Here is a 26,550-nt window from a genome sequence, read left to right as displayed (position 1 = left end):
CACACAAGAAGCAGAGAAGAAACAAACCTTAGGTAATAAGTTATAAACATTTAAACAAAACATGGAAAAAAAAGAGAGATGTGATTGCAACATTTCCATGGGAAAAACCTACCAACTCTACAGATCAAACTGCAGCTAAATGAAAAATACTTGTGTTTTTCCCAGGAAAGCCCTTGCTGGAGCTGCCATGGAGATGAGTAAGTTGATATTTGGAGAGATACTGCTGCTTGTGTAATTCTGAGTAGCCTGGAGGAGGTTATCTGTGGGTAGCACAGTACATCTCCTGAAATGTGACTCACACAATGAAAAGTTTTTCCAGGGAGAGTATTTTCTGCCCTGATTTATTTTTGCATTGCACTTAGCATGCTTACCACAGTAAATCTTCACATGGCTTGTTTTCAACTGTGCAAAGTGCAGAGGACACATAGATTAAAAAAAACCTACGTTTGCAGGAAATGACAGTAACTTTCCCACGCCTTTTGTTACACCTTTTTTTAAAAAACAAAACCTTGGTCTGCTAAAGCACAAAACTGGGGAGAAGTGTAAGTGACACACAGTGTGTGAACCACACTTCCAGTTAACTGAAAAGGTGGTGGTGAGGAGAAGAGTCATATAGTTCTGGTCAGGACCAGTGGAACTTATTAGATCAGTCAAGATATTGACAGTCTACTGAATACTCAGGAAAAAGTGCTTTAAAATTAAAATTATGCAATCTTCTGTTTTTCCAGTCAGATATTTCTTAAATTCAGGTATTCCTGTTGTAAATTTAAATAGTAATTTTTATATGTCAGGAAAATATTGAGGAAATATGAAATACAAAGATTATGTCTTCTCTTAAATCCATAATCTGCAGTTTTAACAGTAATAAAGGTGTGAAAATTGTGTTCAGAATTACAGCATTTTGTTCATCTTTGAGGAACTGTAAAATGCTGTAAAACAGATATAACCATTTCAGTTTTGAAATAGCCTTACACTTTCTAAGAGCAAGAAGACATGTCCATGGCACTGATTTATTTCTCACCTGCTACTGGCTAGTCCATTAGTCCTTTACTTATGAAAGATTTGAAAAGATCACTGGGACAGTACTGTGTTTATACAAGTAAAATATATAGCCAGATGTAACAAGTCTTATGTTTGAGTCTGGATTCATGTGGCTGTCTACAGGAAGATGAAACAATCCTAAGGTTCAGTTTTCCAGAGGGATTTAAGAACAGTCCATGCCATCCTTATTCCTTGTACTCACAGGTGACTATATTGCCATAAATTTTGTTGCCATGTGAAGTAAAAAAATACTAGGTTGTATCCTCTGTCTTTTGATGCTGCAAGACAGACAGCTGTTTGGGTGAGGGAAAGTGGTGGAGGAGTATTCAAAATAAGATGTATAGGAATGTATGGGCGCAATCTGAGCCTAATCCCTTTGTCATTGTATGAATGCTGCCTGGAACTTGGATCTGCTGGTTAATATTCACTATAATATTTCTTTATTTAATTAGTTAAGCCTAAAGTCTTAGATGTCCATTTAATATTCAATATGTCTTTCTCTTTCTTACCCTTAATGAGGCAACCTGCCAGACTAAAGAGAATGTGAGGAGCATTAGTGATGCTGCAAAACAGTTGTGACAACTGAGAGAGATAGGAAAAGACAGGTTGATTCAATGTTTAAAACAAAGGGAGAAAAACATAACAAAGAAAAGAAAGAACTCAATGTCTCCCTTTCCAAAGCTTGATTTATGTAGCAGCTCATTTATTTATTCTTTTTCTTGTTTTAAATAAAAAGTGAAAAGCGGATCCTATATCCATGATAAAACATGGTGTTCTTGTTTGATTAATAGCTCACAGTGATGTTAGAAGATGCCTAATTATGCATCAGTGTTTGCCTCATTATGTAGAGGAACATCATCATAGCAGATAGTCTGTGAACAGAGAATAGTTTCCTTTTTGATATTAATTCTAATGCTTCAAAGTATGTAACCCAAACAACTCTTTCACTGTAAGATTTCAATAGACCTAGTTTTGGAAGCAAACTGGTTGTTGCAAATAATGAAATGGGGTAAACAAGGTACCTTGAATTAATCAAAAAAATATTCCTTAAATTGATAGCTTTTCTTTGCCAGTAGATTGTCAGAGAATTTCCATGGACTGCAGCTTTCTAAAAACCTCTTCAGCAGTAATAACTCTATCTTTCCACTGTGCTCCACATAGCAGTGAGTGCAAAGGTTATGCGACTAACAGGGCTAACTTCTGCAGTTAAATGATTGAAACAGTTTTGAGAACTAGAGTTCTAGTTTAGTAAAAAACAGAAACTTTCTAGTTTCAAAGTATCAGAAGATGGGTTGTATTTCCACGCTGGACAAAACTGAAAGAGGGAAATAGCAGCTAAGAAAAGAAAATATCTGGATGATGAAATGCAGCAATTGAGAGAAGGAACTGGATACTTGCTTCATCAAAAAGTGTTCTTAAAGCTTATAAAGGCTGCATACCACCTGTAAAAAAAGTCTGGTGTTGCCAGGTGGTTTGTTATAGGAAATAACATTCAGGAGCTACGAAGGATAATTAGAACTCTATGGCTCCATGCTTCTAGCATTTGCACTGTTAGGAATTTGAGGCCTCTTTCAGTAGATCAGAGAAAACTCATTGAGCATCTATCTACATGTTTTATCCTGTTGCACTATGCAGAGCTTAGGTAAATTCATCATTCCACAGGAAAGATTTGATACCTCAGAACTCCATGTTCTCTGTCAGAGAGGGCATTTTTAAAAAGAAAAATATCGATATGGAAGTTGGAAGACAAGATCAATTTCTCGATACAATATCAAATTTCAATAAATAAGGTATTGCCCATGATCTCTTTTGTGTTTTGAAATCTGAGTTTCAAAGTATATTTCAGAAGCTTCTCTTATTTACATCAAAAATCCTGTGCACTAGGGCAAAAAAACTTCAGTGAATTCTTGAGGAAAAGGACTAAATTCAAGCTCTATTTTGGACCTGACCAACTTGTGATGGTTAGAACATAGAATGGAAAAGAAGTAGCACTTTCAGTTAGTCAGGTTATTCAAAGATTCTGTGAGTAGATGGCCATATTCCAGTATCTTTAGGTTAGTCAAGCCTAAAGTTTGCAACATGTTAGAATGTCTGTAGAATTACTCTGGGAAATAAGCGTTCAATATAGGGAGCAGTACCAGAATATAATGCCGCATAAAAAGTAATTGCATGTGTTCTGTGACTCCTATTTCTAGTCCTCCCAAGGACCAGTGTTATGATCCACTGCAGATATAAGGTTAGTACCATCCTCACAGTGGTGCTTTATAATTTCTCCAATACAATCTGTCCTTGGCATTTGAGAGGTTAAAAAGAGCAGAGTTAGAGAAAACTGTTCTCTGGAGACACCACCTATTGCAGAAGTCAGTGATACATTTTGGAGGAAGAACGAAAAGTATGTCAAAGATAGTGTCAGGCAAAACAGAGAAAATGTCACTCTAAAAACAGGTCTCAAAATCTGCAAGGCTGTTTGCAGTGTTAAAAATACATTACAAAAGGAAGTGCTGCTTGACAGGTTATCCTTTACAATTTTTAAGAATCAATATTGTCAGGATGCAAAATTATGACTGTGAAAGCAAGAGTGAGTTCGTGAGTTATCTATTGATCTCAAGGAAAGTTTCTCTTTCATGGATTCAATTCCAAATAACCTTCTAATTGCCCTTGCAACCTGGAAGAAACCTCACAATATACTTCCCTTGGGGACAAGTTACCTCTGTAGTAAACAGACCTGTTAAAAATAACCAAATTTTAATGCAGCAAAGTTGCTCTTTTGACAGGTCTATGCTACATAATTGTGTTCAGAGAATTACCTATAAGGGCAACTGTACAATTCTGCATTATCTTACTGTATACTGAAATAGTTTCCCTGATAGGTAATCCAGTTGTCCAAATTCTTGTTCAAGATGTAACAACAGTAACATTTGTTGAATTAGGGGTGTAAGAAAGTTAAAACAAGTCTGTGCATCCCCAGTAAAGTCTCTGTTGTAAAAAAAAAAAAAATTTAAAAAGCTTTTGCAACCTCCTCTGCCTTTCTTCTCATCCCCTGGGTGGGCAGTGTCCCTGAGCACATTCATATGGGTCATGTGAAGTTCGGGGCTACCAAGATGATACTGGGAAGAAGTTCTTCCCAGTTTGGTTGAAGTTGATTCCATCAGCCATGCTGCTCATGTGGTAAAGCTATTTCAGGGAGCAAAATGTTCTGCAAATGAAGAAGTCTGCTATCAGCTGTAGGAAAGGCATGCTAACATACTACAATGCCACTGAAAGTTTTAAGAACTACCTCATACAACTGGCAGTTGGAATAAATCCATTAAAAAAATCTTTGTTTCCTTATAATGAAGAAAAACTTGGAGCTGTGTCAGTACCACCAACAATCTTCCAAGCCAGCCCTTGCTGCTTATGAGGTGGTTCGACTTACTGTGCTGCATTACAGCAACCTAAAAATGAAGTGTTTCACTCCTTTTCCTGTTTCAAAAATCTAGAATGAAAAAGTACCTCAAGTTAACAATGCTTCAGTGACATCTGTGTAAGCAGTCACCACACCTAATATCTAGGTGTTCAATTACTTGAACACTCATCTTGTTGACAAAGGCACTTCTCTGCTGGTGACAGAATGACTGGTAAGTCATAATTATCTGGGCCCAGGGAAGTGGAACAAAGAGGTTGCAGGATCTCTGCATGTCGCTATTGAATGGAGCTATATTGGCGAAGTCTCAGCAAATCCAGCTTGCCTCACAGATTCTGCAGTCCTCATCACTCCTTTCATGACTATATGAAAGCCCATGCACAACAAAATAGATCTGTTCAGAAAAGTTTACCTTAAGTCTATCCTGAATGAAATCAAGCTGTATTCATCTGCTCTGTTCAGCCTCTTGCTCTTAGTAATGCTGACCTTTTCACTTTGAGGCAAAAGGGTGTGCATTTACTACAGAGTTTGGAGATTCTTTCAACTTTACCAGGCTGTAGTTGAAATTGAACATCAAAATGAGGGTGCCATCTGGGAGTTAATAGTCATTGAAATGCAAGGAATGAACAGAACTATTGCACATTCAGGATACTCTTGACAGCTTTGTAGTATATAGTAGTATATATGGAAGAACTCCATACTATGGAAGACTCCATAGTATATATAGAGTCATTATTAGCATCAGGAAAAACCCTGCATTTTAGCTTGACTCGTTATCAATATCAGAAAAAAGGGATTGCATTTTAGCTTGACTTGAGCCAGTTAGCCCAATCACTACAGCCAAAACAAGTGTCCAAGTGTTTAGCACAAGTGTCTCTGTAAGCAGTGCTACTTCCAGATCAGCAATAAGTACATGGTGATCTCAAGTGATCTTAGTCTTTGGTGTGTGAAACTGTTTTGAAAGAATGAATTGTCTAGTGCTAAAGTGAGATGGCTCTTAGCCAATTGCTATTAAGTAGCTATGAATTTTTCTCTTATTTATCAGTCTTTATCAGAATTTACCATGCCAAATAGTTTCCACCATTCCACTAGTACCTGTCTGCTTCTGGAGCTTGTTGTCTGGAATGGCTCAGATCAGATGCTAAAATATGTTTTGCAGAAAACTTCCCCATCCTTCTTCCAGATTTCTTAGTCAGGACTATTTGGCAGAATAGCTTAGGTACATACTGAGGTCAGTGTTAGTCAACTGATAACTTACATGATGAGACAGTGTGCCCTCAGCAAATATGTGTAGAATACAAAAACAGAGAAAGTGATTGACACAGCAAATAATACAGAAAGCTCGAGGATCAAGCAAAAGAGATCTCATTAAGTTCAATAAGGAGTGATAGATTCTGCACCTAGGTGAATAACTCCATGTATCAATAAAGATGCAAACTGGCTGGCTGGTGTGATGGAAGGACCTGCAAAAGTCATAGTGGATGCCAAGTGAATAGGAGAAGGGGTTAGCTTTGTATCACCAGGAAGGCAAACTGGATTGAACTATGCTAGGATGAGAGTAGGCAAATAAAATTAAATTATGCTTTTTACAACGTTGGTTCTGCACAGAGCTGTAATTCTGCATCCAATTTTGGACTCTGCAATTCAAGGACTACAGCTGTAGTCAGCCTCGCTGAGGACTGGCAGGACTGTCATGAGCCAAAAATATGTGACCTTTGAAAAGAGGCTGACAAACCTGGGCTTGTTTAGTCTGGCAAAGCAGCAGCAAAATGGTGATCTAGCATCTTCCCACAGTAACTTGAACAGGAATTGCAGAGGTGACAAAACTAAATTCCTCCTGATACTGGCAGATGGTATAATAAGAGACAAAAACCCCAGGATGTTGCTTGGAAGGTTCAGTTTGGATTTGACAAAAGACTTATTCACAAGAGGGGTAGTGCAGCAAGTGGATTATTTTTTCCAGAGTTATCACTGGGGGACTTGTCCTTCTTGTAGATTTTGGCTTGGCTGTGACAAGTGGCAGCTGACCTGGTATAGACTGTGCAACCATTCTGTGTTTAACCAGCACATCCAGTCAACGTTCTGCAAATAAGAAACTTAAAGAGAAAGTAGAAGAAAGGAACATAATGTACCCAAAATCATAGGCTCACCTTGTATTCTCTATTCAGACTGATTTGCTTCTATAGTAGCAGACATACAGGCAGTGAAAGTAAAAGAGTGGCAATGCACTGGAGAGGGCTATTTTGTCAATTGCAGCAGAAAACAAGGAATAACTGAATAACCATAGGCCACTCAGTTTCCTTTATGTATTTTCTGTCAAGCTTCAGTCAGTCATCAAAAGATTAAGCTGTTCTGAGAAAAAAAGCTATGGTTGAGGATTCAGGAAATGAAAGGAAGATATCTTTGCTAATTTTACCTGCAAAGATAATCCCATCTCGCAGAAAGGGACATAATACAGTGATGGAGGTTCTTCTCACTGAGAGCCGTGGAGGGTGTATAAGTGTACTTTGGTTTGCCTGTGCATATTGGCACAAAGATCTTTGTTGCTGGCCAGAGAGTAAGAAAGATAGAGAAAAATCTTCACTTCTTGAGCTGGCCTCAGACAGGCTGGCCTTGTGGCTGCTGCAGGCAAAATAACCATTTTACTGCTTTAATTTTCACCAAGAGAAATAGTCATTTGTGTATTGTTTTACTTACCTAAGGCCACAGACCACTGCGGTTTTGGACACGTTGCTTCCTCTCATATGCCTGTGCTGAGATTACAGGAGAGGTCAATATACTTTTTTCTATTTAGTGTATGTTATCTTTGGACTATTTTCATATGGTTCATGTTGGGAATGGCAGAGCGCAGAATTACATACCTCTCAGTCAGTTCAGATTAGAAATAAACAGATTTAGTTCAAATTGTTTATCCAGGCATTTAGCAGACTCTGTTACTGCTCTTAATTATTTGATAATTTTCCAGTCAGTGACCCTTAATAGAAATTGTTAGTATTTTTAAGCAGAAATTTGAACTGTGCAGATGTGGAGAAGGGCTCTGTTGCAGGCAAAGATTTGGGGTAGACCTGCCTGGCTGGACAGAAATGGGGCTTAACAAAATGCTTTATTGGCTTTGTCTTTTCCTTCCTTTTTCATGGTCCCTACTGCAGTCAAGCACATCCTGAAGACCAGCTCTAGCTTTCGTGTCATCTTTTAAGTCTCCCTTTCTGCATTCTCAGTAACCCTTGAGGAACATTTCCTGTCACATGGTAACATGGGTGCTAATGTGATGATAAAATATCTCCGTATGCATCCTAACATGAGGGAAGAATTTCAGTTCTGCTTTTTATTACTACGTGATTTTTTCCTGACAAAGACAGAACCCTGGTTTTCAATTTATTTCTGGGCACCAAATTAAGTAAATGGGTACTCTGCTTGAGTAGATCTTTAATTATGTGACCAAGCAATTGTGTCTCTGCTATTATTTTAGAAAAACTTCTCCAGACTTTAAATGAAGACAGAGGAGGCCCATACAGAGCAATTACAATGGGGAATTTGTTTACAGGCTGTCACTAGAAGAGACATAATGCTTCCCTTTATCATCACTTGTCAGAGCAGTGACAGCCTGGAAACAGCCTGCCCATGCATTATTCTTTATTTGTCACCACTTGTGCCAGCTCTTGCCCTAGCAGGTGCCTGGCATGTGTCAAACTTATGATTCAGGATTCATTTGATCAGCACTGTAAAGAAAAGTATGATGTATTTTCTTTGAAATTACAAATTAGGTTTTTGCTCCCTGTATCTAATGAAAGGGGCTTTAGCTTCTTTATATGCAAAAAGTACCATTTATAGCTTACTGTAGAATTTAAATACTGGCTTCTCTCTCATGCCCGACTCTGAAAGTGGAATTTAGATAATACTACAGAATATAAATTAAACCATCCTACCTCCCTGTTCTATTGTCATGGCAAATCTGTTCAAATGGCTTCCTTTGGTAATGAACAGGCAAAATGTGTTGTCCTCTGGACATTTAAATGTCATTTTATTACAGGTTGCTTTCTATTTTGCACATTGCATTATAATTGCCTTCAAATAATTTCTCTAGAATTACAGTTTTGTGCTGACATTGATTCATGGATGTTTATTTGTGCACTTGAGTTTGCTTAGTCAAATATATATGTGTAGCATACAGAGTTTGTGTGTGATGCTTCTTCTGGAAGTAGTATTAGCAACAAAATAGTTGGGATCTGTGAGAAAGTGCAGTTGTACTATAGAAAATAAAATATTTGATGTTCTCTCCTGTGAGGGATATTGATGGAGTGAAAAAGGGAAGTTTATTCTAATAGATTTGGCAAAAGACAAGATTTTAAAAATCTAAATTTGTTAGTAATCACGAATGTTAAGACTATTTGTTAATCAAAAATGTGGTTCAAAATGGAAGACATATTTTTACTATTTATATAAATAGTAAAAAACAGTACAGTTTTCTTCAAAACTACTACTGTTCTACTGTCTCTAGCTCTTACTGTGTGGTTTTTTGAGGGTTTTTTTTTTGCTTCTAGAGATTGGTAAAATTTGAAACAGAGAGTGCCACAAGACATCGCAGGACAAATTACATTATGAGAGCACTTTTGTAATGATTTAAGTTTAAAAAATCATTACTTATGGATGCAAAAGGGAATGTGTTTCCTTTACCTAAGATATTTTCATTCTCACAATCATATTCGAGTTGATCATTCAACTTAAACCCTTTGCGGTGTTTTTACACTTATTTGTAGTTATTGAGAATTTTTTCAAATGAATTCCCAAATCACCTTCCTTGCCATGTCTCAAAACTAAAGATACAGTAAGTATTGTTGCAGGCCTCTACTTGACTATGTTGTGATTTACTTATAGGTAATTACTAAAATGTAACTGGTTTATAAAATTTCGATACTTTAGTATTTCTACTAACCCATATACTTTGGTTTGTATGTAGACCTGATATTTTAATGTCACTTGTCTAACTAAGCTTTACAAAATTCACAAGTTACTACTTTTGTTTCCTTCCTTAATACTTCCACATATGTCTAAATGAGGATGCATTTAGAATTCTGTGTATACAAGATGTGCAAATTTTATTTGTGTGTTTCTGCTTTTTTATGACTTGTTCCTTAAGCAACAAGGAGGAAATAATAAAATCATCGGGCCATGGGCCTAATTGAGTAGCTGAAAATAATTTTGGGATATATAATTCTGGCAGCAAAAGATGTGCAGCATGTTTTAATGCAGTTCTTTACAAATCAGGTGACATGCTGTCTAAAATATGTGACGAGCTATCTGAGAGAGAGAGGAAGATGGTACAGAGCTTTTGTTTGTTCCACAGAATTTCAGATATTATCCTTGCCAAAGAAAATAAAAGATTTAAAATTTGAGAGACCTTTTTTATGAGTTTGCAAGGAATCTGAAGCAATGAAAGAACAGTATGAACTACCATTGATTTAACAGATTTCAAGCTCCAATACAACTAATGACAATCAAATCATACTATTCAATCCTATTGTTATTTAGCACTTGATGTAAGAACAGAAAAGAATGCATCATAATTTGATAGTTTGCAACCTATCTCCCTGACATGTTTTCCTGAGAAGATAGGCACTCAGCTTTCAGAATTTCCTCGCTGAAAGATGTGGAAGGAATGAAATTAATTTCTTTGTATGAGACTGAATTTCAGTGAATTAATTTGGCTCAAGACGAGTGATAACAATCAGAATGCATGAAAAGGGTGCCTTTGTACTAGTTCATTTAAACATCAGTGGTGGCCATGTTCTAACTGCTTGCTGTAAGGCCTTACCCTAACCATTGTTACACCCAACTAGTGAAGGCCCAACTCACCTGTGCCTACAGGCACCAGAGAGCCTACCAACACCACAAACCATTTGGATTGTCCTAGTAAAGTTCCTGCTTCTCTCCATCAGAGCATTTAGGTGCTTACTTGGTAGCTGCCTTCACCTACAAGGAGGGAAACTGCCTAGAAGCAGGGAAGACTAAAGCAATTGTGTCTGATACATAATGAGATTCAGAGCTGTGTAGTAGATGGTCAGCTCCTCTGGACAACTAGTCTCATCATGAGTGAACCCATCTCTGAGGGTAGGCAGGTGATGATGGGGGATTTGTACTCTAGCCAAGGCATTTAGTGTTTGCTTCCAGAGTTGGAGAGGTTTGTTATGGCTGAGCAACCTGATTCTTTTTAGTGCTTGTCTGAACAATGTGCAGCAGTGTGGTCTTGTCTTGGTGCTGGGTCCCTATGAGCGGTTCAGTGCAAACAAACTGAAGACTTGTGGATGGAAAAGGAGAAAGGTTAGGTGACCTTCGAGAACTAGAGGAAATTTCTGGTGTCTGAGGACTAACAGAACCTATGGTATCTAACTGATTAGATTTGATTTACTTTGGAAATGTGTAATAACCTGTCACTTTGGAGCTTTTTCATTTTTCATGGCTATTAGAGGATACAATTTACAATATAGAAAAAAATCCAGACTGACAGCCCTAACAGGCTTTCTTCTAGTACCTGCAAGGTCTTTGTATCTTTGTTTTTAAGGTCTATTTCCCTTCTTCTATATTCCTGTACTGTGGGAATAGACTCAATGGAGCTCATAAAAACAAAAAAACAGTTCAATAAATATACACTTTAAACAGTCTTGCCTGTGGGCACAAAATGATCCAGGGCTTGAATAAACCACAGTTCAGTCACAAAACTGAATTGTAGCTGGTAGCTAAAATGAGTCAGAGTAGCACACAGGCCTTGTCCTGTGAATGTGATTGGTCATACAAAACCCACCATTCAAGACACAGAATACTTCTTGGCATTGTTACTCTTGAGATTTTATCAATAATGTAAATAGTGAAACGGGATGGAAAAAGGGATACTTCTTTCCTTGTTATTTATGAATTTTTTTGTTTTGTCTCATACTTGGCTTTCCTCACTTGACCTAATAATTCTTCCAGCCAGTACTATGAGCACAAACTTCTCTCTTGACTCAGGATGTCTCCAGAATGTTGAGTTTCTCATCCCAGAAGCCCCAACCTGTTCTGTAATCATTGCTGTGTGATGTTCTTAGTCCCTTTTCTGTGCCAGTGTGCATCAGGATTCCTCAGTGTAGGAGACCATCCCTTGTAGTACTCTTCCACTAAATACACATCAGTGTTCTACTTCTTCCTAATCTGCAGGTAGCTTCGGAAAGTTGGATTTTTTTTTAGCTAGGAAAAAAAAAGATGAAAAGAAACATATGGAGGGAGCTCTATTTCACTGGAGCTTAATTTCACTTTTGCACAAGATCCTGTATTGTCTGTGCTGTGACTTGTTTGCTCATTGTCTTAAATTTTTATGTCAGCATTATATGCTCCAGGATACTGCTGAATGGAAATCCTTCTGGCTAGTCTACAGCAAACTTATTGAAATTTTTGTAATGATGGAAGAACAGGAAGAAGGCCAGTGTTGTCCATAAAGGTCTAAAGGATTAGTAGCTGATATTAGAGACAAGAATAACCTGACAATGCCATTTCTGTGAGTTAGCTTGCAATCCTTAGCATCACTTTATGTAGCTTATCAATTGTTTTAATTATTAGAGACTTATTCTTTTAGTCTTTAAAACTTTTCCCCTAATGAATGAAATTATAATATTTTTCCAAAGTAATGAGTGGCAAGCTGAGGTGTTGTAGCAAAGACAAAAGATCAGGACTTGTGTTTTAGATGTATTTAGGAAGAGGTGAAACTCTAGGGTGGTTTTTTTTGTTGTTGGGGTTTTTTATGACTCTTAGTGTGCATTTCTTGTCAGAAGAGATGTTCTCAAAGACGATATTTTGTGATGCAAACAGAAACAGATTTTGCAGATTGGAGAGCCTATCAACTACTCTACATTTGCGGCCTAATTTTATTAGTAAGTCAGCTGTCTGTGTGCTTCGTGCTGGTATCTAGCTATTAAGATCTTTCTTCATGTCTGTTTCTCTTCACATTATTAAAAACCCTCATTGTGCTAGTTTTATTTTTTGAATTTATTTCCATGCATAGTTCTTCATAATAAGTTAATATAGTAAACAGACTTGGAAAGGACACTGTTTATACAATGACACACCAGAATGTTTATATGGCCCTGGGCTGCAGGAGCCAGAGAATGGATGAATATCCTGCAGCTATTTTGGCCATTATATTGTGGATGGCAGGTTGCCAGTAGCAACTGCAGCAGTGTGTCAGTGTCTTCCTCTGTGTGATAAAACAGAGAATATCTGCACTTTCTGAACCATCTGAGGAGGATTGGTGGCAGAGTTTGGAGGACTTGAAGTGACCAGAGATGGAAGTAGATAAGCAGCTTGCAGGTTGTACACCAACCTGTCCTTCTGCTGTCTCCTCCAGGCCCGGCACCACTGACACTTTTTTTGCCCTTCTTTCTAGAGCATTTAAAAGAGAAGCTGGAGGAATACATGGTCCGTTTTGCCAAGGTGAGGATTGTGCGCACCAAGAAACGAGAAGGGCTCATTCGGACCAGGCTGCTGGGAGCCTCGCTGGCTAGAGGAGAAGTCTTGACATTCCTGGATTCCCACTGCGAAGTCAACGTGAATTGGCTGCCACCCTTGCTTAGTAAGTGCAGGAGCATTCATCAGACGTTAAAATCAGAACATGGAACCAACCACTGAAGTTATGTCCCACAGTAAGCAGGACATACACTGTATCAAAGTGTTTGGAGTTCTGCTGCGGTTCTGATCTGTCTGAAGTACCAGTATGAGAGAGAACTCCAATGTGAGCAGCAGCATTTTGTTTCCTGAGACTAAAGAATTTGTAAAATCTTGCAGTATTGCTTTAGCTTGTAATAGTTACAATTTATTTTATTATTGCTACTACTAAATACACGGCTATATCTAGTATAATGCTATGTCCTTACTCTACACCTGAAAAGGTTTGTCAGGAAGGTATTGTACTTCTTGCTAGTTTCCCACATTGCATTAAAACAGTTTTTGCTGTAAATATATCCAAGGCCTCAGTGTTAAATCTAATAGCAGTAGCATTCACAATGGGAAGCTCAGAAAGAATGATTTGCTATTGACTGCTTTGCTGAATTCCAGCTGCAGCCAGCATAGCTCCATTAGTTAAAGGAATGGAAAGAATCAATTGTTGTAGTCTAGGATTTCACTTCAGGAAACAATGTTCTCTTTTCTGCACACCTGACTACATGCAAAGTATATATGCTTTGCAAAGTGAGTGCTTTTTGCTACCCTAATCAAAGAAAATTTCTGAGTTATCTAATAAAGAATTTTGTATTCATTAAATAAGTCTGCTGTAAGTACACAGAAGGTTATGGTTTCGCTAATTAATGGTTATTGTTCCTTTAATTCTGTTGTTAGGACTCTCGGGCCACACAGTAAGCTAATAAAGCATTTGCAGCAACATGTGCAATTCTAATGAGCTATCAGTAGAGATCAAGAAAAATACTATTAATTAGTTTCTCTTCAGATCAGTAGTAGGATAATTCACAAAATTCCAAATTTTTATCCTTCCTAGCTTCCATATAAAATCATGTGTACAGTTGTTTCTCTTGTTACCCCCTTGCCCTTAATCACAACATCTGCATTTTTAAAAATAACCTCCATGTCTTCATGCAAAGCACAAATGTCATAAAGGAGCAGAGAGAAATCCAAGTTGAGGCCAGTTTCCCTTGTCCTAACACTTAAAGAGACCAGCCCCTGCCTCACCACAACCTCCTTTCAAGCAGTTGTAGAGAGCAATAAGGTCTTCCATGAGCCTCTTTTTTCTCCAGGCAGAACCACCCCAGCTCCTTCAGTTGTTCCTCACAAGACTTGTGCTCCAGACCAGCTCCATTGCCCTTGTCTGAACTGACTCCAGCCCAAATGTCCTTCCGGTGTCGAGGGCCCCAGAACTCATCACCGGATTTGAGATGCAGCCTCACCAGTGCTGAGTACAGGGGGACAATCCCTGCCCTGCTCCTGCTGGGCACACTACTGCTGATCCAGGCCAGGATACCATTTGCCTTCTTGGCCACCTGGGCACAGCTGGCTCATGTTCAGCTGCTGTCAGCCAGCACCCCCAGGCACCTTTCCTCTGGGCAGCTTCCGAGATGTGCATCTGTTGACCTGTAGTGCTGAATGGGGTTGGTATGACCCAAGGACTTCTGTTCTTCTTCCAGCCTGTCCAGATGCCTCTGTAGAGCCTTCCTACCCTCCAGCAGATTGACACCTCCATCCAACTTGGTGTCATCTGCAACCTGTCTGAGGCTGCACTTGATCCCCTCATCTAGATCATTGGTAAAGATGTTAAAACGTACTGGCCCAGTACTGATTCCTTGGAGAACAACACTTCCAATCTTGGACCAGGTGGATTGAACTTCATTCACCACAACTCTCTGGGCTGGCCATCCAGCCAGTTTTTTAGCCAGTGAAGAGTGCACCTTTCTAAGCTGCCAGCTTCTCCAGGAGAATGTTGTGAGAGACAGTATCAAAGGCTTTACTGAAGTCTTCCGAAGTAGACAATATCCACGGCCTTTCTCCACATCTAGTAGGCAGGTTACCTGCTTATAGAAGATCATGTTAGTCAGTCAGGACCAGACTTTCATAAACCTGTCCTGGCTAGGCCTGATGCCCTAGCCTGTGTGATCTCACATGAGATAATCTGTTCCATACATCTAGCTAGATTTCACCCTGTAAAAACCAGAAAATAAACAGAATGGTGACAAAGGATTCATAATTGCAGCCAGATTGCAGTTGAGTATTGAAGAGAGAGCAACTGCATTAGTGGCCCTCAGTTCTCAAGAGGGATAAGATCTTTCTCACTCCACACAGAGTGGAACACCTGCAGATAACCAACCAGCCAGAGGACCTAGAAATGAGTCTTGAGGAATACTGAAGCCCAGAATGAAATGTTTTATTTGGAAAGAAAAAGTAGAGCATTACATAAAGGACAAATAGAAAATGAACACACATCTAGTATATTTTCTCTGTGCCCTGTTTTTCTAAAGGAATGAGGCAATTTTCTTATAAATTTTAGATGCCAAATATTTACTATACTGAATTAAGATGACACCTGGCTTCTAATGGTAGTAAAGTTAATGTATGTTTTCAAGTGTTTATCTGAAGTTATATTTTGTGATTCACTCAGCACTGAATGTGACTGAAAGTCATTCAGGGAACCACAATAGAGGACCTGTTGAGTGTTTGTTGCTTTGAAGCTGCCCTGTTTTAGCTCCGATTGTATCTAGTATGTGTAGTGAAAAATCCTCACCAAGTATTCAGTTCAGCCCTGCTCTGGACTGCCTTCGCTAAGAGGAGCAACAGTTTCCATTGTTCCAAACCAGGTCTCCAAATGAGACCTTGAAAGTTAGAGGTTGAGGAACCAAGAGCAATCACTTAAAGATGGTCCTCAGAGATATATAAGTATCTAACTTACCCTTTCAGAATTAACTATCAGCTTTTAGACCAAAGGAAGTCTTGAGTTATTCCAGTACTTTTAGGGTATCTAAATGGCTTTGTGGAGCTGAGCAACAGTTGTCAGCTACAGTCCTTTGTTTTGTTTTCTTAAAAATGGGTGTAAAACGCCTTTATTTTCTTTAACCTTTATTTCATTTATTTCTTTACTTAAATGGGCTCTTAAGCTTAAGTTAGACAGTCTGAGATACTAGAGAGTTTTGACTGATGCTCACTGAGTAGGCAGCTGTAGTAATGTAAAAAGGTTGGCAAACACAGCTGTTTGTTGTCACTCCTCAGCAGAAGGAAAGATGTGTCTTGGACTTCAGCAGTTGACAGTTTAGCACAGTGTAAGTCACAGTTACACAGTTATTGCAGGTAAGAAACTTGAATGGCAAACCAGAAAGGTGTAGGCACATATTTCCTTCTGCTGATGTTGCTGCAGAGCAGTAGGAGGAGAGATGGACAGTAGATCAGTAGTGACATAGGCTACCAGAACTAGGTTTGTTAAAATAGACTCCTTTCCTGATTAAGAATTAAAAATATATCACGTTCAGATTATGCTTAGCAAGTTATCAAAACACCTGCTTGTTATCCATCTTCACAACATGTATATTATTTATTGCTTGACAGTGAAGAAACTGAGGGCACAAATACTTCTGCCAACTCAGTTGTTGAGTCACTCAGATGTTGTCACTATTTGTAATCACGTATAATCAAGTATGACAATAAAAATATTTGCATTGAAAAATTACAAAAATAAGACTATTGGCAGTTTAGCATTGTTACTTTGTCCAGCCCAGTTTGAAACATGTGCTTGAAATTAAAAGGGTATCTGTTTCACATAGAGATAAAACCTGTATTTGAGATAGCGACTCATCCAATATTGAAAACTTCTGTTTATTGCGATATGTGCTTACTCTGCTTGATCCTAAAAGTGCTGAATTCAAATATGCATGTATATATTGGTTAAAATTTCTTGGGAGAAAGCTCTGAGCAATGCCTCTCTTGTTCCCAGGCTTTCCCTCAAATCAGCAAGATTTTTGCATGTACAGTGATGCTTATCTGTCTGTTCTTCCCTTTAACTGAAGCATATATTCTGTGAAATAATGCATGGATATACTCATACCAGTAAGAATCCGTAAGGGGCTGGGGAGTAAAGGCAATGGAAGAGAAACTGTAAAGCATTTCAGCTGTGGCTTTCAGTATCTGGCATTAGGAGCAGGTGGAGGAAAGAGCAGTGGCTGGTAAAGGCAGCAGCGTATTTGCATATCGAAGTCTATAATACCACCACACTTGTGAAAAGTAAGTTAGCCCTACAGCCTTTTCTTTCTGTTTCCTAAATTCGTACGGCCTACATTTAAGCCTAAGTAGTATGTATATAAAATTCATTATTTTAAACATACTGAAGGAAACATTTGGCTAATTTGTCTTTTGATGTGCATAACTACAAACACTCTGGTTTCATCAAATGTCAAGATTTTCCTGTGGTTTCTTGTCTCTAAAATGTTTTGGAGGCTGAGAAGTTCTGAAGAAACACACTAAAACAGGCAGGTAAGCATCAACATACTTGCAGAGTTCTTGAGAGTTGCAGAAAGGAAGACTGGGATTGAGCGTGAGCATTGCTGAAATAAATTTGCCCCTGACTGTCTCTGCATGTGACTTGGAGACTTCTAATCCTTCAGTGTATTTAAAGATAGAAGCTTTTAAAGATGAAGAGAAGGATGTTAAAGCATTTCAAGTCTACCTTTGACCTGCTCCAGACGAATCAATCCTATTTAGTTTCTCTACTCCAATCAATTTAGAAGGAGGGGGTCAGAGGCAGATTGTTAGAAGCCCTGTAACTATTAGGAGGGCCATCACAGGAAAGAGATTATGTAGAAGTGACTGTATATAATGATCACAGATAACACTATACAGTGTGCCAGTGAATGTAATTATATTTGGCAATAGCAACAGTAATGTAGCCATTATCTCTGAGATGAGTTTCCTGGAATTTTGTGAGACCCTGTGTTTTAAATTTATTTCACTGTTAAAGGATAAGGATGTAAAAATGTGCTCAACTTCCAGTCACAGTAACTCTCACTAGCAGCATTGATCCCTGATTTGGACAGTGTTTCTAAACTTAAACTTCTGAGAATAAATATAAAGACCCACATGTTTTGTGAAAATAATACTTTTTCTTAACTCCAGTCCCTGAGAAGCACTGAGGCAGAATTTGTATAATTAATCATTATACCTGTATGACCTGCCTTCCTATCTAAGTGTTCAATCCACACTCAGCCCTCTGATTATTTTTAGGGTATTATCAAGCATCAGTGAAATCTAAACAACAAAAACAAACAAACAAAAAACTCAAAACCAAACCAAAACAAAAAAAGTTTTCCACATAGGTCCCTAAAATGTACTAAATAATATAAAGTAGCTAAGCTGCCATTCAGAGAAAAAGCTTATTATACTTGGAATGTTAAGATTTTAGGATTTTTTGAGGGTTCATAGATAGTTTTTAACTGTCCCTTCATGTCAACCCAGCTATAGGTGTTCTCTGTATCTCCCCATTTCAAACCATTATTCTTCTGCTTAGTTCCTGATGTTGGCCTATCTTCTTTACTTGTCTTTCTTTTCAGAGGAGCTCTATAGGATTAAGCAATAGGATTGACCAAAGCAGAATCACGCCCAGCTGAGCTTGTGCTAGAGATGGGAATTTGATTTAGTCTCACAGTTCTAATTTTCTTTTTTTAAAAGCAAAACTAAACTCCTTTCTTTAGAAAGCAGCTAAGAATAATACTGTTGAGCTTTCTTTATAGCTCAAAGATTGGTATAAAAAAAAAAGAACGCAAGCTCTGTTTTGCTCTTTGTGTTGCAGTTTGCCTTTAATTTGGAGCATTTGATTTCAAAGCTGATGCACACAACATCCACAGGAACAGTGACTGAATGGTTGCAAGGGCTGAGATTCACATTTAGGAATAAATCTCTCTTGCAGGGGCTTCCCATACACACTCCCCACAAATGAAAGAGTATTTTTACCATTTGCTTGCTGGCTTCTTCCATAGCTGACAGACTGGGGACAGCTCAGAGTAGCAATGTGAGAGAGATAGAGATAACTGGACTCCTGTGGGTCTCACAGGGATGTGCTTCCCATTAAAGAACCATAAATACTTCTAATCATTGCCCAACTGCATTAATTCTCCTTTAAATAAAGGTTTGGTACAGATTTGAAAAATGAAATTATTGGGGGGCCACAGGGCACAAAGCAGACAATCTTCAAACATCAGGAACTTGCGGGATTCATTTTGCAGTAATATGATAGATGGCTTGACTAGACATGCCATTTCCTATTTTCTACTTTCATTTTTCAGACCAGATTGCACTTAACCACAAAACCATCGTGTGTCCTATGATCGATGTCATTGACCACAATCACTTTGGCTACGAGGCACAGGCGGGGGATGCCATGCGAGGAGCTTTTGACTGGGAAATGTACTACAAAAGAATACCGATTCCTCCAGAGCTCCAGAGAGCTGATCCCAGCGACCCCTTTGAGTAAGTAGCCATAAAGGGGAGAGTGGGAACATGAAGAAGGGCAAGCAAAAAAATGTAACTGTAGCGGAATCCAAGCCCAGACGTTTCCATGTAGGCCACTTTCTGCTAATGAGAGGTAAACAGCTTTTTTGCAGGTTTATAAAACCTGAAAACTAGGAAAGAGATCAAGGCAACAATTTGCAGAATTCACAAGCTGTGCCTGGAAAGACAGCCTGGCTCAGTGACTGTACATAAGATACAGGCACATACTTGTAGTTAAGTACAGGCATCAGACAAGAAGTGATTGCAATGACAGGTATTCTATTTATTTCACAGAAACTTCATTTATTGTTTTATTTGCTGGAGATTGATACAATATATGCATTGGCAGTTGAGTCCATGTTATGTCCAGCAGATGCTTTGTTTATAACTGGTTATATGGCTGCTGTATATGTAGTGCTGTAACTGAAACACAGAGCTGTCAAACCTGAACACTGTCAAGATGATTTGTAAGTAGTTTTAAATAAGACAGCTTCTAATCCCAGTGTTGTCGAGATCGGCTCATTCACAGAAATTATCTTCTTTTCACAAAGGTACATCCTTTTTTCTTAACTTTACCTCTAATTATTCTCATGTGAGGATCAGCTTGGATTAATCCTTATCAAAAGAGAAAGGACAGACAGACATGGTTCTAGTGTGGGAAGGTCTCCAGGTTGCTCACACAGGCAAATCCCAGCAGGGCTGCCAGTGGAGCAGGCTCTGACACTCATTAGCCCTGGCTCAACCTCCACACTGTAGGTTATGGCAGTTTGAAACCTCAGCATATTCCCTTTCCCAAAGCAAAACCTGGAAACAATAGCAAGAGAAGAACTGTGTCTCTGACCCTAATATCCAGGAAATGACCCAGAGGGAGGAGTAGGTAACTGTGACATTTTGGGCTTATTTTCATTATTCTACTTGTTCCTTTCTACTTTTCTCCATCCAGGCCCTCCATCTTGCAGTAGCGTAAGTGTCGATGAAGAACTTTGCATCACGTGCCAATGTGACCACTTGTTACTGATGGGATGGGAGGTTCAGGCAAGCCCTGCCTTAGCCTCAGATTTTTGGCAGCAGTTTAAATTTAGTATGGCCCACGCCTAACATCACTCTAGCCTGCAAGGTCTAAGGATGGCAGATCAGGCTTATTATAAAATGAGTTATTTATTGAATAGATAAGTGATAACAGACAAAAGGCCTTAAACAGTATTACTTATTATACAGTATAATACAAAGAGAACTATTAGATTACATAAAACAGTGCTCAATATCAAGGTATTTATATTAAAGCTAGCAAAGAACTGGTATAGATTAGGAGTCAATGTAATTTACCACCGAAATGATAGTATACAGTCCTTTCACTCAGCTCCCAGAAGAGTAACCATAAAGTAGGCGTCCCACCTTTGGGAAGAAAGCCCCACACATTTCCAGGTAACAGGCAGAAGATTCCTGCTTTGTGAAAGTTTGGTGTAGCTTTTGTCATTTGTAAAGTGAACTGTAAGTCAGAAATTCAGCTTATCTTTCCAAATCTCACTTCCACAGCAAGGTATCTATTGACAGCTGGAAGCATTACTTTCATGGTGTCAAAAAAAGTCCTGCAAGACAAGCTGTCTTAATTGAGTTACTTCACCAATTAGCAAGCTGTTGAGAAGGGCAAGATGCCCTGAGTTACTTCACCAGCTACCAAGACACAGATAAGCTCTTCTGAGGGGCGAGATTCCCTGCTACACCACTCCACAGCATAGATGCAGCCAGGGCAATCGCATAACACTCCAGAGCTGCTAGATCTTCAATTGCTCTAAGTCTTCTTGGTCCTCTGGGCAGTTGTAGTTTCTTGGTACTTACTGAAAGTCACCATTGTATAATTTGGTTCAGCATCCAAAGTTTCTATAAGTAAAACTTCTCTATTGCTAGCATAGCTCCAGGGTTGCTTATCAGTTGTTTCCCATTTGCTGTTTGTAGTAGGCATCTTGTAGAATCTTGTCACAAAGATGAGAGAGGACTGAAGAGGAATGTCTCATAGGAAGCTTTCTAGAAAGATGAGGCTTTGCGCAGTACAGAACAGATGTGGTGGTTTTTCATGGAGTGCTGTTCCACTCAGCATGGCAGCAGCTGATACCCGCCTTGCCCTGCCAGTATAAGACACAGGCAGATAAATGGCTTCTCAAGGAACAATGCACAGCACAATGCAGCCTATACATCTCTTGTAATCTGAGTGGTTGTCAAGTGGAAAGGCTTCCCAGTTCTTACACACGTCACTGAGAGTCTTCCTTTGTTTTCCCCTAACAGGATGTGCATCAGACCGTTGCTGCTGGAAAAGCAGCATTGCACAAGAAACCATCATGTCTGTCCCCACACATGCCAGCAGGACTGAAGGCTGGCTGAACTAGAACAGCATGATTGCTTAAAAGTACCCTCTGCCTAAAATGGCAAGTGGGAATAGATATGTTTTAAATAATCAGTATGAATTTTGCTTAGGGGAAAAATTATTTTCTAATTTAAAGTCAGAACTGCTTCTCTCCTAGGGTTTTCTCTTCTGAGACCTCAAGTTTTTAATACTTTACTTACAACAAATACAGTAAATGTTGCAAACCATTTACCTATCAGTAACTTAATTGACCAAGACAGCTTCTGTGGAATAAAAGACATAGAAGAGTTTTCCTTTAGGTACATATGCACTAAAACTAGAAATTGCTTCAGCCAGCACCATAATTATTATGCTACTATTTTGTAAGCAGTTGGGATTTTTTTTTTTTTAATTTAGGTTAAATATTTTACTGTTGGCATCATAATAGTTTTTTGGGGTTTTTTTGCCAGCAGAGTCAGATCTGAGATGATCCCTAATGAACTGGAAAATTGCCAGCATTTTTAGTAAAACACCAGCAAATAATGGATGCATGATCCAAAAAGTGTGCTGATGAGTTTTTCGCCTCACTTAAAATGCCAACGCAGTATATGTGTGAAGCAGAAAAGGTCACATCAGCCTAAGAAATAATGCACATTAAACCAGATCAAACTACAGAAGACCTAAGAGCAGTTGTTGTATTATCTGCATGGTACATTTGCTTTCCATCTGCACATGATCAAAGTACTGCTGCAGCAGACACCAGCAGCGTGTTTGCAGCTGACACAACCAGATGAAGTGTTGGCAGGTAGGCTTTTGGTATGACAGGATCACAGAGCTTACTGAGCTCCACTGCCAGCTCAGCTAGTGTTCTGGAATTGATCTTTTCCTGTGTTTTAACTTTTTTTAATTGTATTCCACTATGGTCAGTTTTGACCAGGTGCTCTCCCATGGGATGCCATTCATCTCAACATGGTCTTCCAGTTCAAAATCCTTCTTGTGAAGAAGAGACGTTCTCATCCATTTGTGGTGTGAGTGTAGTCATGATTTATAGTTCCTATACCTGCAGTGCCACTTGGGGCAACATCTCCATCCTTTGCTGTGACAGAACTTGGAGCAGCAGCTGTCAGCTTTTCCTGATGTACACTCTCACCCATTCTCAGGCCCTCTGCAGTTGTTCACAACAAGTAGCTTTACACCAAGATTTGGCTTGATGTTTTTGGCTTTAAGATTGTGAAACTCTCAAAAGCTTCCAGTGTCAAATTGAGCTACAGATGATATACTAGCACCAACTGGGGAGTCATATGACAAATTTGTAACTGCGCTTGGATCAGGCAGCATTCATCCACAAATTTTATCAGTTTGGTTCACATATAGTTTGTCACTGGCCATGCCAAATTTCCCATAGGTTTCACTGAACCAAACTACAGCCATATAAAATGTATTTTCAGTCAGAGCTCCCATGTGAATTATTGGATATTTTTCTATGCTCATTGTAGCATATAGGGAAGTTTAACAACTATTCCATAAATGGATCTCATGTAGTTTTTAAGACTAATGATTTTTGTGAAAGATCTGTGTGACTATTTTTCAGGATATATTAAATCCTTATAGGCACAGAAGCTGGACTTCTCCCCTAATAAGGTTGCTTTCTCATCCAGACATTAAGTAGGTGAACTCTGATTTACCTTTTTCACGTGCCACAGAAACAACAGAGGTTTTGTACTGCATTCAACTGATATGTCACAGTTGCGGATCATCACAGTGACTGTAGCGATTTTTGTCTTACAATTTGTGTACAACTACCTGAATGTATTCTGATGGATGCTTCATGCTGTTTTCCTCTGCTGCATCTGGGGTTGTGCAAACAACTCAAATTGGTGCTCTGATGCATGGTGGGAAATTATCAGGCAACTGTGAAATCATGAACGTGTCATGATGACACTGTTTTGATTCGAGGATCAGTGATCAATGATTCAGCAGAACTGGAGATCACTTGGGACATTTTCCTCTAGTCTATAAGCAGAGAGGACCAGAGATGTTTATATGCCCTGTGGCAAGAGTCATCTTGGCTTATCTCCTGCTGGTTTGTTCCTCTGTCACAGCAGAGGTTTGAGAGCGTGCCCTTCCAGGACACGTAGGTTTGGGACATGAGAGCATGCTCCTCTGTGGCTGTTCCTTTCCATGGTGCAGGCACTCTGGTCTCCAGCAGGGTTTGCCTAACCAGAGCAATTGCCACTTAAACTAATAGGATAACCTTGTTACTATAATGGACTGTGATATGCAGCATGTCAGTTTATATGATTTAATGGCCTTTCTGAGCTAAAAGCTCTCTGGAAGTTCAAAGTGGAGGTTTGATATGCTCAGGCCTGCTGGGGATGACTGCTCTTTACTTCCTGGCAGCACTTAACATTACATCAGTTCATGTTACCACATGCCTGATCTGAAAATCGGCATCAGTGTCCATTCATGCTATTCATACTTCTTTAACCAGGCAAGAAAACATCAGTTCAACTCAAAAAGCTGTTTGGAAGGGGCTGCAGAGCTCCCTGCAGCAGTTTTATGGTGGTATAACTTCATGGTGGAAGAAGGAGAGAAAGGTGACACATAACAACATTGCTATTGAATTGAAACTCAAGATGGAAAATTCAAACAGTTAGAGAAGTGTTGTGCTATGTACTCCTAGCATCTATTTGAGGAAGTTAGAATTGTTTTGGTGTCTGGCTATTTCCTACTCTCCAAGAGTTCCTTACCTTCCAGTGTAAAGCTGTGCTCTCCAGACCTCCCTGAAGGGAGACAAAGCTGAAGAGTCATGCAACTCTAGCAAAGGACTAGGACAGTGGTTTTGCAAATACTGAGCTGTTCAAGCAAGTAGGAACAACTTTGTAACATCTGGCATTTTAGTTCCTATACTTTAGTTCCCTGTTTATAATATAGAAATGGAATCACTCCAACATCACAAGGCTCTCACAGTAATAGGAGGCACTTACATTTAATGGATGTACTTCTGGGTAAAATTTTGGACATGCTCAAGGGATAAAATTGGGTGATCAGTACATTTTTCTTTTCCCGTGCATCACAGGCTCTCAACCTTGAATGTAATTTATGACCCTAATGTAGCTAGTTGTGTGTAAGATTGGAAGGTTACTTGTCATTTTCTGTTGAATTGCGTACCTGAAATCACATTATTATTTTGCAAACTGTCATCTGGATGCTCTTTATTCGAATTTGATATACTCTCAGAAATACACTTTTTCTGCACCTCCTTGCTTTCAGTATTTAAATACATACTTTTGACAACATGTTAGTGCAAAGAAAGTCTTTGCTAAGACTGCATTTCAAATCTGACAAGTACTTTTACAATTTTATTATCATTTTCTGAAGTTCAGAAAGTGCTTTGGACAATGATTTCTGTTCTATAGCTCCCAGTGCTTTATAGCCTATGTCTTTTATGGCTGATTTCTGCCTATAAACATATTCATAAAACCTCTCACAACCAGAAAAAATAATCTATTTTTTTAAAGCCTGAGTATAATCCACTGTTTTGAATTGTGCAACAGCAATTTTTTATGCAAAGGCATTATTCTACAGTGAAGCAGTCTCCAACCAGTGTGAGTTTGTGTAAGTTACAGTCTTGATTTATTGTTTTGACAAGCTATGGTCTGTAAAAGACTGCTAGTGGAAATAACAATAGTGGATGTAAAAATAGCTTTTACAAACTGTCATCCACCCATGGCCCCTTGAAATCTCAGAATTTTTTTTCAATGAAAGATACCGACACTAACACAGAATTTTTGAGTATGCATATGCTCATATTGAATCATTTCCTCCTGCCTTTGATAGGATTTCAGTGTAGAAGTTCTCGTATAACCAGTACATTTTCTCTGAGACCAGTACAGAGGAGAGAACTCTATAGAGTGTAACCTGTCAGAATGAAAAAAAAAAAAAATCAAGGATAAAAAGTGGCTGCTGGTTTAATTTTCATTTTCAATCAAGGAAATCAATCACTAATCAAGTTCTGCATGCTAGTTGAATTGGGTAGGTTCAGATTTGTACATAATCTTTCACTGAAATGGTCATTGCAGCTCATGCCATACAAGACAAAAGAGTACTAATTTTGTTCCTAATGCCTAAACTCATGTTTCTAATTGTCTTTAATTCTTGGGGCATCATATTTAGTATAAAAATGTAAACATCTTGAGTGTAATGCTTCTAGAGCTGTTAGCCTGCTACTTCTCACAAGAATCAACTTTGGAGCTTGACAGTCTATATGCCCATATGCTGGGGCAGATTCCTAGAATTGGTGATGAATAGTACCAGTAATTAGAAAATTAAGTAGCTTCTGGGCATGATTTTAATACATCTTTACATAAAAAAAAACTAGGATGGTGGCCAAGAAGACAGAGATATGTTGTTCACCATATCACCATACTGTTGATGCAGATGGCTTCACTTTCAAAATTATAAAATCATGTCTGAACAGTTTTCCATATAGAAAAATGAATCACCTTTTTAAAGCAATCTTTTCTATTCTTATTTATATGTTTTCAAGCCATTTTCTCTAGAACTTTCATGCAGAATTTGGTGACACCTATTGATTCTGAGAGAAAAAAACAATACCTTCTCTTACATTTTATAGTGTTTATCAGCATAAATTTGGAAGCAACCTCTGCATCTGCTTGGTTGTTGTGGATTATTTGAAGAATGATCTACTGCTGTCTAAAACCTCAATCTAGTGCTGCAGTTACTTCCAACAGAAAAAAACACAAAGGCT

At 38.7% G+C, this 26,550-nt stretch overlaps 1 protein-coding gene across 1 annotated transcript in view; it reads left to right on the top strand.

Moving 5' to 3' along the window:
* GALNTL6 (polypeptide N-acetylgalactosaminyltransferase like 6) overlaps window positions 1-26,550 on the top strand; it is a 431,613-nt gene that overhangs the window by 342,418 nt on the left and 62,645 nt on the right. The window contains exons 5-6 of the mRNA XM_066317598.1: window positions 12,855-13,040; window positions 19,234-19,417. Coding sequence (XP_066173695.1) covers window positions 12,855-13,040; window positions 19,234-19,417 — 370 coding nt within the window. The remainder of the gene's footprint in view (window positions 1-12,854; window positions 13,041-19,233; window positions 19,418-26,550) is intronic.

The sequence above is a fragment of the Sylvia atricapilla genome, chromosome 4 (assembly GCF_009819655.1).
Source record: "Sylvia atricapilla isolate bSylAtr1 chromosome 4, bSylAtr1.pri, whole genome shotgun sequence".
Classification (NCBI taxonomy): Eukaryota; Metazoa; Chordata; class Aves; order Passeriformes; family Sylviidae; genus Sylvia; species Sylvia atricapilla.
The sequence above is the reverse complement of the archived record's forward strand: the minus strand, read 5'-3'. Positions and strand labels throughout refer to the sequence as shown.